A 14,841-nucleotide genomic window follows, 5' to 3' on the forward strand; every position below is an offset into this window, starting at 1 on the left:
AAAAAAAAAAAAAAAAAAAAGCCTACAAGAAGAAAATAAATCTCACTAGAAGACATTAAAGAAGACCAAAGACCTAAACAATTTTTATGGTGAGTACTATTACAAAGACATCAATTCCTCTCAAAACCATGATATTGTTCAATATCATGATATTGTACTTCTGATAATATGCCTCAGTTTTCTGGTGCAAGCTAACTAGCTAATTCTAAAAGTTACATGGGATAATAAAGATCCAATAACAGCCAACCACATTCCTAAAGAATGCACTAGGTGAGTGTGAGGCAGCAAATGCCAAGATTGATGTAAGGAGCCACACACAACTTGCTTGACTTTTCATCTGGGTTTGTTTTCAACCTAACCTGTATTTTGGCTAAAGGTACACTTAGGAGTAAAATACTGAAACTCTCAAAAAGAAAAGAAAACATCTAGAGCAACATTCTGATTTGTTCCTCACCACTTCCTTAGGAATCTAAATGCCTCTGCCTACATTCCTGAAATTATAAAAGGCACAAGCATCTCTCCCTAAAAGAAACAATAACAAACTTTCTAACAGGCAAAAACCAAAAACTCTAAAATCTCAGTTTTGTGCTAATTTAAAATTAAGGATGTTTTTGTCCATGTATTCACTTTCATTTTCCTTCTCACCTTACCACATCCTTTTTTCTTTCCCTTCCCTCCCCATTTTATAGACTCCTCTTCTCCCATTTCTCTCCCACCATTTTCACCTCTGTATCACAAGTACTTGAACATATTTGAATAATCTGATGTCAATAAAGATGCAAGCTGTTGCCTTGGCTACAGAGTTTCAATGAAATAGAATATATAATTTTCCAAAGAGTTTAGTTCAAAAATGTTGTCAATCAGCAATAAAGCTAAATAACTGCAAGAGATGGTAATGACATCTAATTTAAAAATCACAACTAAGACTTTCCTTGTAAAGTCTGAAATCCAGGTAAGTTTTTGACATCTAGGAAAGCACATGAGCTTAATTCATAATTACAAATGTTTTTCTACCACAGGTAGAGCAGAAAAAAGCATGTATAAGCATATTCCTATAATGTGCCTTTATTACTAGGAAATATTATAGGTTTACCAAACTTTTTTCCCCACAAAATTAACTCAAGAGTATGTAACAAAATGAGTGGGGCTGAGAGTGTAGCTCAGTGGTAGAAGTTTATAGGTTTAACCCCCAGCATTTGAAAAAAACTGTAAATTCCAAGAAAATTAGTACAATAAAGTAATTAGGTATGTATGCACAGGTTAAATGAGTAAAACTCAATGGTTTATAAATTTTGAGAAGCTGACGAGAAACATCCACTTATTTTTACATAAGTAATGAAACAATTTCCCTCTAAAAAAGAAGATAAACAAAGTGACTTAAAATTAAAGATAGTAAGAAAGCCCCTGCTAGTGGTGGGGGGAGAAAAAAATTAACGTCTGTTACGCCTTATATCTAGATGCCCTCCTAAGCCTCATGTACTCACAGGTGAGGCTTTTGGGAGGTGACTGGACCATGCATGCACAATAGTGGATTAGTCCACTGGTGGGTTTACAGCTGGGTGTGATGTTGGGAGGTGAAGCCTGATGAGAAGAGGTGGCTCACTGTGGATGTGAACTGGAATGGTGTGTATATATCCCTCCTACTCTCCTGACAGCCACTGCTTCCTGTCTGCCATGCCCCTCTGCCCTGCCAGGGAGCCAACCAACTACACACCAAAATCTCTAAAATCTGTGAGCTAAAATAACTCCTTTAACTTGTGGGTGTGGGGTATTTTGTCCCAGCAATGAGAAAAGTAACTAACACAAGGTCCTTGGAAAGAAGACGGCTGCTTAGGGAGTGTCTCCAAATTAGTACTGGAGAAAAACAGGTACGCTGAGTTGCGGGGGAGAGAGGAATAAAGTCTGATTCGGGAGGTTAAATGAGAAGAAAATCTGGCTGGACTAAAATTCAGTGTCTAGGGAATGTGTGAGAGTAAACTGGACCACTGTTGGATCATAGCACCTCCACATCCCACCCTAGACCTAGTGTACAAGTCAGTTTGGGAAAGGATCAGGTTGAGGGAGGGTCAGGTGTGGTGTGCTATACAATGAATTCAAAACCAGCCTAAATTACATAGGAAGACCCTGTCTCAATATTCTCTCCAAAAACACACACAAAACAAAACAGACTAGAGAGGGAGTCAGCCCTTCAGTAATGGCCTGGTTCACAATTACTCTAACCTCTCCACTGGGCATGTTGAGTGAGACATTCACAACCCGGATATGTAAGAAGCTCTAAGTAGGAAAATGAGGTGAGTAAAAAGCCATGCACCCACATTCTGAAAACAGCTCAACAGTACCAGAGAATGGTGCTATTGTGGAAGAGAGAAGGCCTGCCCAACAGAAAAAAAAAATTAAGTCATCATTTCCCCACATATAACAGGAGCACTGTACTGTGTTGCAGGACATTCAATTTGCTATCCATAGTTGTTAAAGAACTGCCATGGGGGAACCCCCAGCACCTCTTAGGTGGGGAATGCCAAGCCATGGAGACCGGAGAATGAGACAGACAAGTATGCGGAGTAGAAAGTACAGCAGGGCAGATCTGTGAGAGGAGACACAGACTGCTGCCTAGATCAGAGGGCAATACGGCAGAGCGGGAGCAGTGCAGGTGCTCTCCCGTTGTTTCCCCGAACACTGGAAGGCCTGAGATGGCATGAGGACCTGCCTACCACCCTGCAATGGCAAAGAGGTCCCCTCTGCCTCCCTAGGTTCTGAGGGTGGGACCAAGATACAGACACCCGTGGGCAGAGATGATGAATGGCACCTAGGCTGGTGCCCTTCTGGTCATACACAAGGCAAGGAAAGTGTGTGAGGGAAAGACAGGGAGACATCCACATTATTTAATCCCGGAATCAACCAAGGCTATAAGATCCACAATCATGACTGAAGCATAGCTTGCAACCAGGACACAGGCTCAGAGGGAGCAACAGCCCTCAGCCTTTGATCAGGCAATTGACTGGTCCACAGAGGGAAACTGCTTAGCTGCTTGAAATCAGACCGTGACTTCAGTGTAAAGGGACCTGTGTGGACTCTCTGGGTTAATGCTGTAACAACTGTGTAAGGATTTTTATTTTTATTTCTCTTTCTATTTTGATTGCTGCAGTCACTGTCTCCTTGCTTCTTTATTTGATTTGGGTCAGCCTGGTTGCTTTTTCTGTTTTCATATTTTTTTCTATTTTATTTTTTTCTTCTAGTTCTTGCTTCTTTATTGGTACTGCTTTGTTATTTTACTTTATTCTTCAAGATTTTCCCCCTTGACCTGCTCCCTCTTTTAGTGTTTCTTCTTTTTTATTTTTGACTCTTTCATCCTTAATTCTTTTTTCTTCTCTCTCCCTCAATTATCTCATCTCCTCGAATTCCCCCTTCTCTTCTCTTACCTTACCAGCAACATATACAACAGGGGCCTGAATAAGTGCATCAGAGAGTAAGAATTAACTAGTGCTTTAATTCAAACACTATCATTTAAGGTCATGCAAGGATAATCCTTAATAAAATTGGGCTTAGAGGACCAAAAAAAACTACCTACCAATATATTAACAGGTTCTGACAATCTCACAGCCTCCCTCAATCTCAAATGCGCTTCCATCCATCTGCATGCTTCCTCTTGCCCAGACGAACACTCTCTCAAACTGCCTCAACACTAGCCCTTTACCCTAGCTATAAAAATAATTCTAACAAAGTCTGACATCATATTTTTTACCCACTAACATTTCTCTTACCACTGACATATCTCCTTTCTTTTCCCCTTGCTCTCTTCCACTCCCCACATCCCAGATGAACCACAAATAGCAGTATAAAATAATCTGTAAAGTGTACTGACTAAAGAGTGAAATTATCCTAAGTGCTAATGTTTCTAATTGATGTATAGGTGACACTGCTATAGGCTGTAGAAGTTCTTTCCTTACAACACAGTGATAGGACCCAACTCTATTAAAATGAATAGGCTGAATACCTCTTGAAAAGCTGGGCACAATGGTACATGCCTGTAATCCGAGCACCTAAAAGGCTGAGGCAGGAGGATCCCTCCAAGTTCAAGGCTAGCTTAGGCTACACAGTAAGTTCAAGGCCTGCCAGGTATCATAGCAAGACCATGCCTCACTCAATCTATCAATCAATCAACCAACTAATACAAAAAAAAAAAAAACCCTCCTGACAAATAAAGCCAAGAAGATACTAGAAAAGAGAATTAACTAAAGAGATCTTCATATCAATGACAAATTCTCTTCACTTTATTTTACCTCAACCATCAGCATAAAAAAAAGAAAGAAAAAACAGGAACATGAGAAAAGGGACAACAAAAATGGCCAAACACTCCCAACTCTCCCAAAGTAGATCCAAGGGGCACTGAAGGAGAGAAAATCAGATAACTGAGCTGCGCAAAATGACTGAAGAGGAAGCAAAGGAACTCGGTAAGCTCAAAGATGACATGACCCAAAAGAAACTGAAACTACCAAACAAATTCACCAATGTGGTTATACAAGAAACAAATTAAAAAATCAGCAGAGATGACCAAATCATGAACGACAAATTTACCAAAGAAATAGACGCCATGAAGCAGTGCCAAACAAAAATTCCAGAGATAAATAGTTCTATTGAATTCATAAACAGCAGAAATTACCATGGTGAAGAAAGGGTCTCAGAAATTGGGGACAAAATGAAAACTTTCCATAGTCAAAGTATAGTCAAAGAAAGCTTAAAAACTAAAGAGCAAGAAAAATTCATACAAAAGCTACTAGATGATGTTAAGACTAACCTAAGGCAAACTGGACTTAGAGAGAAATTAGAGGACTGCACAGATGGAATATAAAAAAAAATTTATAGAAAACTTTCCAAAGATGGGGAAAAAACTCAACGTACAGGTGAAGCTTATAGAACACTAAGTAATTACAATGAAAAAAGAAGTTCAAAATGATAGTAGTCCAACAAAACCTTACAAGCTGTCAGAGAAGGGCAAAAAGTCATTTCTAAAGGTAAACCTGTTAGGATTACAAGAGACTTATCAACTCGGAGCTTGGAATGAAAGGTTTCAAACCCTAAAAGAAAACAACTTCCAACACAAACTAAACAAAACAATCTTTGAAAATTTAGGGAGAAATAGACATTCCATGACAAAAAAAAAAACTTAAATTAACCAACTCTACACTAGCACTCTAAAGAAATACTCAAGAAAATCCTAGGCAGAGACAACAAAACCAAACATTCTAATGCCAATGGCTCATAACTAGAAGCCAATAAAAGAAGCAGTACTAATAGTGGCATTATTTTTAATATCTGAAAAAGCTATGCTGAAATGTATATGAAAATATTACATAAGCTGATTAAAAGTTCAGATTTCTTTGCCTATGGCTGGAAGTACATTAGTCCTATGTATACTTACAATTAATACAAAGCAATCATAAATTATAAATGTCAGCATCCAGGAAGACGGCAAGCAGTAAACAGCAACAAATCAACCTGACAGTCAGAATCCAGACACTGGAAAATAACAACTTGAGGAAGAAAAGAAGGAGGGAGGTAGATCCCTGGGACCCAGGAAAGATCTTAAGGGGAAACCGGAGCCCACAGAGAAAGTGAAGAGACAGAACACTACACAGAAAAAGGATGTGGCACACTGCACTTTCTCCCCAGCTCCTGGCTCCTGGCTCCCGGCTCCCGGGAACCCAGTGAGGGTGGGTGACTCCAGAGGCCTCCAGGGAGAAACACACCAGCGGAATGAGCATGAATGCTGTGTGTACTACAACAGCCGATGAGTGACTCCAATCCAACCATCTGCCATGTGCCCTAAAGAGTGCTTGGCCAGATGCTGTTTTAGGAAAGACAAAATGAATCCAGAATTCAGAGCAGACATGGGGTGGCTTCATCTCAGGACTTCTAGTGTTGAAATCTCACAGTGACTACATGAGGGACAACCGCAGGCAATGTCCAGAGTCAGGGAGCCAAAGGTAAGGCCAGCAAGAGACACCAGAGTGTTGTAGGATGAACAACTCAGGCCACAACTCCGTAACTAGAGACCAGGATCTGCCCACTCTTTTGTGGAATTGAAAGCACCAAAATAGCACCCCACCCTGTTCCTATTGCAGGTTTGCTAGGATTATCCAGCAGCCCACTCTAATCCTACTGCAGGTTTGCTGGGATCATCCAGCATGGATGAGAGCTCTGTCTGGCTCCTTTGTCTACCAGTGACAGCAGAGATACATGCTAAATTGGATACTATCACTAAAGTAGACCCCGTAAGGAAACTACAGGTTTGAAATCACTGAGAAATTTCTCTTTTGTTTTTAATTTGCTTTTATTTCTCCTTTTCCTTGATTGTTTTTGGTTTTTTTAATATGTGAACACTGTTTTTAGTTTCTTTGTTTTATTCTTATTTTTTGTTTTTTGCTTCTTTTTTTTTTTGTGCCTGCTTTATTCACCAGTTTCCTGAAGCTTTTGTAATCTTTTGCCCTTCGGCCTTGCTTCTAATCTCGTTTTCTTATTTTTCTAGTTTTTTCCTCTTCTCCCTTTTAAATCTTCTACCCTAAGGGTAAAATCGTTCTACTGAGTAGAAATTTACTGTATATAATTTTCTGATTTGTTCTAGATTTTGTTATATAACCATAAATCTGTACCTACAGTTAAAGGTAGTAAATTAACAGGTATCACAGTTTGTCATTTTCTAGACTATGCTTGATGCTGTTGTTATTAATGATTGTACTACTTTAGACAGGCTGACACAGTTTTTGTCATCAGTTGTTCTTCCTTATACGCCAATCCTGAGATTGTTTGGGGGCCATAAACACAATAGTACAGAAGCAAAGAACTGGGTGCCAGACCAAACAGGCAGCACCCTTTTATACCTAATAAACTGAAGAGGCAAGATCTTGGGACAGACTCCGAAGTCAAAAGCTAGCTATGCCCAGAAGACATCTCTGAAAAGCAGTCATTTTCTAAAGAAGTGCTGATACTAGAAATAAAGCTACCTACTATAAGCAATTTACACGTATCAACACAGAAAACAAATTTTAATGGTACCCTCCCCACCAAAAAAAAACCACTTAGCTTGGTTTCAGATAAAATAGGTAAATAGGTAAAAGTCTTGAATACACAGGCATAGGCAAAGACTTTCTAAACAGAACCCCAATTGTACAAGAAATAACATCAAGAATCAACAAATGGGGTTATATCAAACTAAAAATATTCTGCACAGTAACGGACACCAACAGACAGAATGAAGACACAACCTACAGAATGGGAAAAAATGTTGTTGGCTATTCCTCTAACAGAGGACTAATGTCTACTCTAGAATAACGAACTAAAAAAAAAAAAAAAAAAGTCCAACTGAAATAAGGGAACACTTCTAAGAACAAGTACAAACAGCCATAAATATATGAAGAAATTCTCAGTATGTCTGACCATCAGAACAATACAAATTTAAAAAAAACACTGAGATTCCATCTTATACCAGAAAGAACAGCTGTCATCAAGAAATTAAACAATAACAAATGCTGGGAAGGGTGCAAGGAAAAGGAACTCATCTATGCTGTGGGTGGGAATGTAAACTAGTAAAACCACTATGGAAATCAATATGGAGATCCCTCAAAAAACTAAAACTAGAAATTTCATTTGACCCACCTATTCTACTTCTAAAAGACATCATATTACAGTAGTAAATATATACCCATATTTATAGCAGCACAATTCATAACAGCTTAATCTTGGGAGCAAGCTAAATGTCCATCAACAGAGGAATGGATAAAAAAAATATGGTATTTACACACAATAGAGTACTACTCTAGCATAAAAGATAAAGCTGAATGGGTAGGAAAATAGATGCACACTGAGACCATGTAAGGTGAAATAAATCAGACACAAGTTTAAATATTGCATAGTTTCACCTATATGAGAAACACAAAAATAAATAGCAAAATAAAAGACAGGTAATAAGAAATGGGGAGATAGGCCTTTTGAAATGATAACAAAGAAATGGGGGTGGGAGGGAGAAGAGGGTAAAGGGATGAAAATTAAGATATGTTGTGTACATGTACGAACTTCCCAAAATAAATGTAATCATTACATACTACAACGTGTACTAATAAAAATAAAAAATAATTAAGAATGTATATAATAATTTCATTAATGATAATATTCAGCCCAGTCAAAAGGGAATACAAGAGAGTTAAAATGAATGCCACATGGGATGGTCAAACTCTTAAGTTGGGATATCAAAGAACTGAGGTTCAGAATTTAGAGTTATAGAATTTCACAATCATCAACAGTAATGTCACTCAGGATACAGCTCAGTGGCAACAGTGCCTGCCTGACAAGTGCAAGGTTGTGAGTTTGATTCTCAGTACCAAAAAAAATTCCAGTAATGTCACTTGTGAAGTCTGAATCACCAGCAACTGCACATCAATAGTGGTCTGAATTGATAGTGGGAGCATTCCAGCAATCACATGTACTGCTGCAGCTATGTGACTATCATTATATCCTCTTGGTTAGTCAGGCTGGCATATTTACATATGTTAGTACAGTGGGTTCTTGACATCCATGGGTTCTACATTCTCAGATTCATCCAGCCTCAGGTGCAAAATATCTTTTTAAAAAATAATGGGTCTATCCAAGTGTGGTGGTGCATGCCTATAATACCAGCACTTGGGAGGTTGAAGCAGGAGGATCACCTTAAGTTCAAGCCACCCTGGGCAACATAATGAATTCAAGGCCTGTACTACAAAGCAAGACCCTGTGTTCAAAAAAAAAAAATTGGTCTATACTGAACAGGTACAGAATTTTTTTCCTGTGGCACATGTGTTGTTTTTCTTTTAAGACAAAAGATGTTAATATACGACTTTTTTTCTGAACTAAAACCTCAGTATTCAGGTTTAACTGCACTGTTGCCACTCTGTGATAAACACGTGGATTTTGGGTTGCAGTTTGAGCACCTGTCTCTAAAAGGCTCACCATCACTGCACATAAGCAATATAGCATAACTATCTACATGCTATCTACATTGTTTTGTTTTTTTTGTTTTTTGTTTTTTTTTTTTTTTGTTTTTCTCCGGTACCGGGAACCGAACTCACGACCTTGCGCTTGCCAGGCAGGCGCTTTTGCCACTGAGCTAAATCCCCAGCCCCTCATGCTATCTACATTGTATTAGGCATGTTATGTATTCTAGAAACAATTTATTCTATACAGTGAGTGTATAAGTTATATACAGATACTGTATTTTATAAAAAGGACTTGACCACCTGTACATTTTAGTAACCAAGAAAGGGCAGGTTCTAAAAGCAATTCCCTACTGATACTAAGGAAAGATTATATATTTTACCTCATAAATTATGTATAATTTTCCTTTATTAGTACAGTTAGGAAATTATATGGATTTTTAAAAATTATGGGGGCTGGGGATTTAGCTCAGTGGCAAAAGCGCCTGCCTGGCAAGCGCAAGGTCGTGAGTTCGGTTCCCGGTTCTGGAGAAAAACCAAAAAAAAAAAAAAAAATTATGTATATTGGATATTTTCTATACATTTTACACCAGGATTGTAAAAGAGACATTAAAAGAGGATACTAAACCTGCCAGGATTGAAAATCACTGATTTAGAAAATTTTCATGCCTATATACATGGTGATATTATAAAGGGACAATGTTAATAAAAAATTTTTTTAAATGCTTATCCCTATGGTAAGGAACAGGCAACACCCACATACACTAATGAATAGACAAATCTCACTTTTGTTTTTGCTAATTAAAAAAATGGTATACACTATTTAGGAAGGTGATAATTTAAAGGAAATATAATTGAGGCGATGCTGACGTTGGGCCATACAAGCCACAAGAATGCCAAAGGGGCTGTGATTTTTGGATTCCAAGAAAAGACATGAAATCTTAGTACATTACTTAGCATAGCACTACACAGTTATATATAAATGCTATTTACTGTTTTCCCCATGTTTAGAGTCATCTTAGTGTTATGGCTACAGACAGAATGTAAATGTTACTAATCCTCCCAGCGTACAAAGGTGAAATTAGAGATGACAAATAATACTGAAAAATTTTACAAAAGGAGAAAAAGGAAAAAAACTGAGTATCCTAAACTTGCTAGGCTCAAGTATTCATCCCCTCTTTTACCAAGTCTGTGACCTAATATAAGATATTTATGTCTCCCTTTGTACAAAAAGAAAATAATAATGCTGACTTCCTGAGACCATCTTAGAGACTAAATGAGATAATGTAGAAAAGCCCTTGAGACAATACCTCTTTAAATGGTGGTTATCATATTTAATAGCTTTTCATGAGGACGATTTTATTATCACTAATAATACATACCACTTAGAATTTTCAGACTCCTGAAATTGAAAGACTCCTTAACAAAAGTCAAATGCCACAGCAAATACATTACATGTATGCCTATTCTCTCCAATTATGACTTCACCAAACTCAAAACCCCAACTGTCAATGTAACATTTCATCTTTGATTTTAAGCAACTTTTCCAAACCCAGTAAGTCAAAACCAAACTTTTCACTTCCTTCAGCCAACTTGTTCTGCTCTTCGTCTTTCCATTTCAGTATCCTGCACCATCTATCCTGTTGCTCATGCAAAGTAATTATCCCTAGTTAGTGTTTCTCTCATCTCTTACTCAATCAAACATGAGATCCTAATGCATCTACCACAAATCACATCCCAGATTTTCTACTTCACAGCACTGCCATTCCTACCAAACAAGCCTTTGTTCCTTTTAGCATCCTGCTTCTGTTGTTTCTTTATAGCTCACTGTCCACTAAGGACTACACCCACTTCAATCATATGGCAATATTCTACAACACTTAGAATAAATCCTATAAGGCTGTTTGCACTTACCTCGCAACTTCACCTTGCTTAACACTTCACACATGTAAATTCTAACCTTCAAACTAGGGCATCTTCTTCCTCTGTCCGAAGCAATCTTTACTTCTGTGTTCATCTGTTCGATGTATGCACTCAAATGTCTCCTTACTTTAACCAAAATATAGTCTCATCTTCATTCTTTCCACATTGATTTGCTATGATCTAACTTGTACACCCATCTGTCTGCCTCTTTTTAATTTTTTGGGGGGGCGGGGGTAGGTGCTGGAGATTGAAACTGCAGCGTTACACAGGCAAGCACTCTACCAACTAAACTACAATCCCCAACCCCTGTCTACCTTATTTTAACACAAGGATCTCACCCTCCCATCCCTGGTAAGCCACCCTGTTAAAAAGGTCTTCAATGACCAATTATTTAAACTCCAACATCCAAATTCTGTCTAACACTTCCTATTCCTTTCACTGTTTTTCCTCCAATTTATCACCATGTAACATATTATAGATGTTATTTACTTATTCTACTTATTCCCCTCTCCTCACTAAGATCTAAGGCCACAAAGGCAAAGTTGCCTCTTTTTTTCACTATTATATCTACAGTGCAAGAAACAGTAAGTGCCTGCACATGATAGGTCATCAATAAATATCTAAAGCAGATAGAATCAATAAATCTTGCTTGTTCACAACTGGATCCTCAGCATCATAAACAATACGCAGCATACAGACAGCACTCATGTGTACTGAAGCAGCGACAGTTACTGAGCCACTAATGCAGCAAGGTGGTGATCCCAGCTACTCAGGAGGCTGAGGAGGAAGAGTGCAAGTTTGAGGCCAGCCTGGGCAACGGAGCAAGACGTTGCCTCAAAACAAAATTTAAAAATGGGCTGAAGATGCAGCTCAGTGCTCCCTGGGTTCAATCCCCAGTACTGCCAGGAAAAGAAAGAGACTAATTCTAAAGCATTATCAAATTCAAAGAAAAAAATGTATTTTGTTCAGTATAACTTAATAAGTACAATTCCACTTGTATGCTCAAAAATTCCCAACTCTTTGTAATGAGTTAATTATGTTTTAGTGTATCTGGAGTAAAGAAAATGGTAACTCAGTTTGGCAATTCAGTTTATAAAGCCCAAACAGACTAATTAGAATGTCCTCTCACTAACAATGTCAGAAGTTTTTACACTACCCAATTTAGTAGAAAGGAGAGAACTAGGGAATGAAAAAGCAGAAAGCATTGATGGATCAACATCGGTGAGCAGGCAAGAAGGCCCTAGCACTGCTGTGGAGGGACTGGCACAAGCGGGCACATAGGTTATTCATTCAGTGTAACAGGAAAGAAGGCAGACTACATAGGCAGTTACTAGGAAAAGTATAGACAAGGCAGAGGGAGCCTGTGGCAGTTGCCTTCTGATTGCTGAAGTTATCTCAGGCTACAGTATGAAGTGAGGAGCCTGGAAATAATGTGTGGTAAAACAGGTGAGAACCCTGAAGGATTCTAACTCAGTGACCAATTACAAGAAAAACAGCACTGAGTGGAAGGAGATCTCAGAAGAATGACGGAAAAGTTGGGATACCATAGTACCACAGAAGCCAGGTGTTCTTCACAAGATGGGACTGCTCAACTATCAGTTATTGATGATACCCGAGGAGTGAAACAGCCCAAGGCCAGTTCACTACCATCAGTACTGAAGAAGGTGACACATCACCTTTCATGTGAGGACGGGAGCAAACATTATCAAGGCGAGCTTTTTACAATGGGTTATGCTGCAAGATAAAATCAACTGTTATATATGTATGTATTGGCCTTCCTTACAAAGTTTACCTCTTTTTCAAAGAAAAAAACAATCCTCAATATTATTACTATATAATATTAGTAAAGATCAAATTTTCCCAAACTGTTAAAAATAATAAAGAGGTAAGAAGATGTCATGGAGCATCAAGGTGGTGAATTCTCACACTGCTTAAAAAGTCTAACCTTTCCAAAACTCCTCTAGGTTGCATCATTAAATCTGCTTATTTCTAGAGTTTACTCTCTGTGCAGGTAAAAATCCTTCGAAGCACAATCTATCCGCTGGATGTAAGGATATACCTTGTTGCTAATATAAATCACTTCATCCACAGGAGGTTCTAGTCAGCATTCTAAAGCAACACTGCCACCAGAAGACTAGAAAAAGTAACTGCTAACAACTACAAACGTGCTAGTTACTGAATATTTATTTATCCGGTCTCCCTGGGTGGCTACATTACAACCTGCTTACTACTGACTCTAGATAGATAGACTACTCGTTCATTCTTGTGAATGAACCTCATCTTTTTTTTTCCAGCACAAACTAAACCTAGTAGCATATGGTTTCAAATTCGGCGTCAGACTTCAGGTACAGTAAAACAAAATAATAAAGGACGTTCAGCAGCTTTCCACAGTCAACGAAGGAAAAGCAAATAAATAATATCATGAGATCAGCATCCTTTCATTAGATTTAAGGGTAAACGCAACCAGGAGCCTGATTACGCCCTAAAGATGCTTTTGAGAAGATGTCAACCTTCCAGACATACAAAAACTATGAAAGCAATAAGAAACAGGAGATTAAGTAGGATTTTAAAAACACAATAAAACGAGACTGATTTGACATGTCATTTCAATTTTAAATCGTATCCTAACGGGCCTACGTTTTAACCTGGAGAGCGTTTCTACAGGTGTGCACCAGTGTTGAAAAGTCTAAGACCCCTTTACTGCATGTAAAGTTAGCAACTGATTTTTTTAAAAAACGAAGGATACTGTGTCCTGTGCCAAATAACTCTACAACGTGTCACGGAATCGCTGAATTTGTCATTGTTTCACAAAAGTGGAAAAACTTGGTCGCGGTGGAAAGTCAGTCCTCGGCTCGGGCGGAACCGCAGACGCGCCAGCGGGGCGAGCCACGGGACCCCAGCTTGGTTCCCCTCCACAGCGCGGCTCCCGGCCCCGGGCGCCTCCCGGAGCTCCGCCGGCCAGACGCGCGCGTCCGGGATTAAAGGGCCGGCCAGAGAGGGCGTGCCCCGCCCGCCGCCACCGCTTACCCGGTAGTTGCTCGAGCCCACCCAGCCGGTGAGCGCGTCCACAGTCTTGCCTAGACGGCTCTGGTCTTCCTCCAGGTCTGGGATGGCGCCGGGGGCGCCGAGGTACAGCAGAAGCTCCTGGCCGACCTGCAGCCGGCCGCCGACGTCCTTCTGCAGCACCTGGGCGCTAAAGTACTCCATGCTGCGGGGCTCCATGGCTGCGGCCGCTCGCCCGCCGCCCCGCCCGCGAGGAGCCAACTTTCGCTGAGCGCCGCCCAACCGCCAGCGGAGTGGGCGGGACGCACTCGGTCCGCCCGAGGCGCCGCTCGCAGGGCCCGGCGGGCGGCGATAGAAGCGCCCGGCCCCGAGCGGACCCCAAACTAGTCAAACTCGGCGCCCCCCCAACGAGCCCCAGCCCGCTTTAGAGGCCGCGGCCGTCAGCGACGTCAGCACGCACGTGACGTCAGCGCGATGCCGGCGAGCGCCAGCCCGCCCGGTCCCGAGCCCTGCCGCGGAGGTGGCTCTGACCGCTGCGGGCGGCTCGGGTGTCGGCCGGACCTCTCCGGCACCGGTGCGGGGGTGGAGGATCAAGCTAAGGTTGGCGGTCGCGAGAGGCAAGCAGTTCTTTGCCTGCTGCGTTGGCGGTACCCTACCCTCACTCTGTAAAATATAGAATGTTTCCACATTTTCCTTCGCTTCGATCAGTACAATACTTGTGAAAGTCTCTTGAACTTGGAAGCTCGCTCCCTGCCCCGCCATTTTTTTTTCTAAAATGAAAGTGCGCTTTAATATTCTTCTTGAAGGGCCGAGGAAGAGGCTTAGAGGTAGAGCGTTTGCTTAACATGCTGAGTTCATCCCCAGCACACATCCACACACCCACAAAAGATCCTTGCGTCCAGCCATCACAGTCACTAGTAATACTTCTTGATTTTTAATTTATATGGAAGCT

At 40.3% G+C, this 14,841-nt stretch overlaps 1 protein-coding gene across 14 annotated transcripts in view; it reads right to left on the reverse strand.

Annotated features, from left to right (window-relative positions):
* The window catches only part of Clasp2 (cytoplasmic linker associated protein 2), a 189,513-nt gene extending 175,195 nt beyond the window's left edge, over positions 1–14,318 (reverse strand). For 6 of the 14 annotated variants that reach the window (XM_013513740.1, XM_013513744.1, XM_013513737.1 and 3 more), the window contains exon 1: positions 13,914–14,317. In XM_013513740.1, the coding sequence (XP_013369194.1) occupies positions 13,914–14,108 (195 nt within the window). In that variant the 5' untranslated portion in view covers positions 14,109–14,317. Of the gene's footprint in view, positions 1–13,913 lie in introns of all 14 variants that reach the window. The other 8 variants (XM_013513734.1, XM_005383646.2, XM_013513738.1 and 5 more) reach the window with 2 other exon arrangements.
* Positions 14,319–14,841: the final 523 nt, after the last annotated feature.

The sequence above is a fragment of the Chinchilla lanigera genome, unplaced genomic scaffold, assembly GCF_000276665.1.
Source record: "Chinchilla lanigera isolate Chin_1 unplaced genomic scaffold, ChiLan1.0 scaffold00020, whole genome shotgun sequence".
In the NCBI taxonomy this organism is placed as follows: domain Eukaryota; kingdom Metazoa; phylum Chordata; class Mammalia; order Rodentia; family Chinchillidae; genus Chinchilla; species Chinchilla lanigera.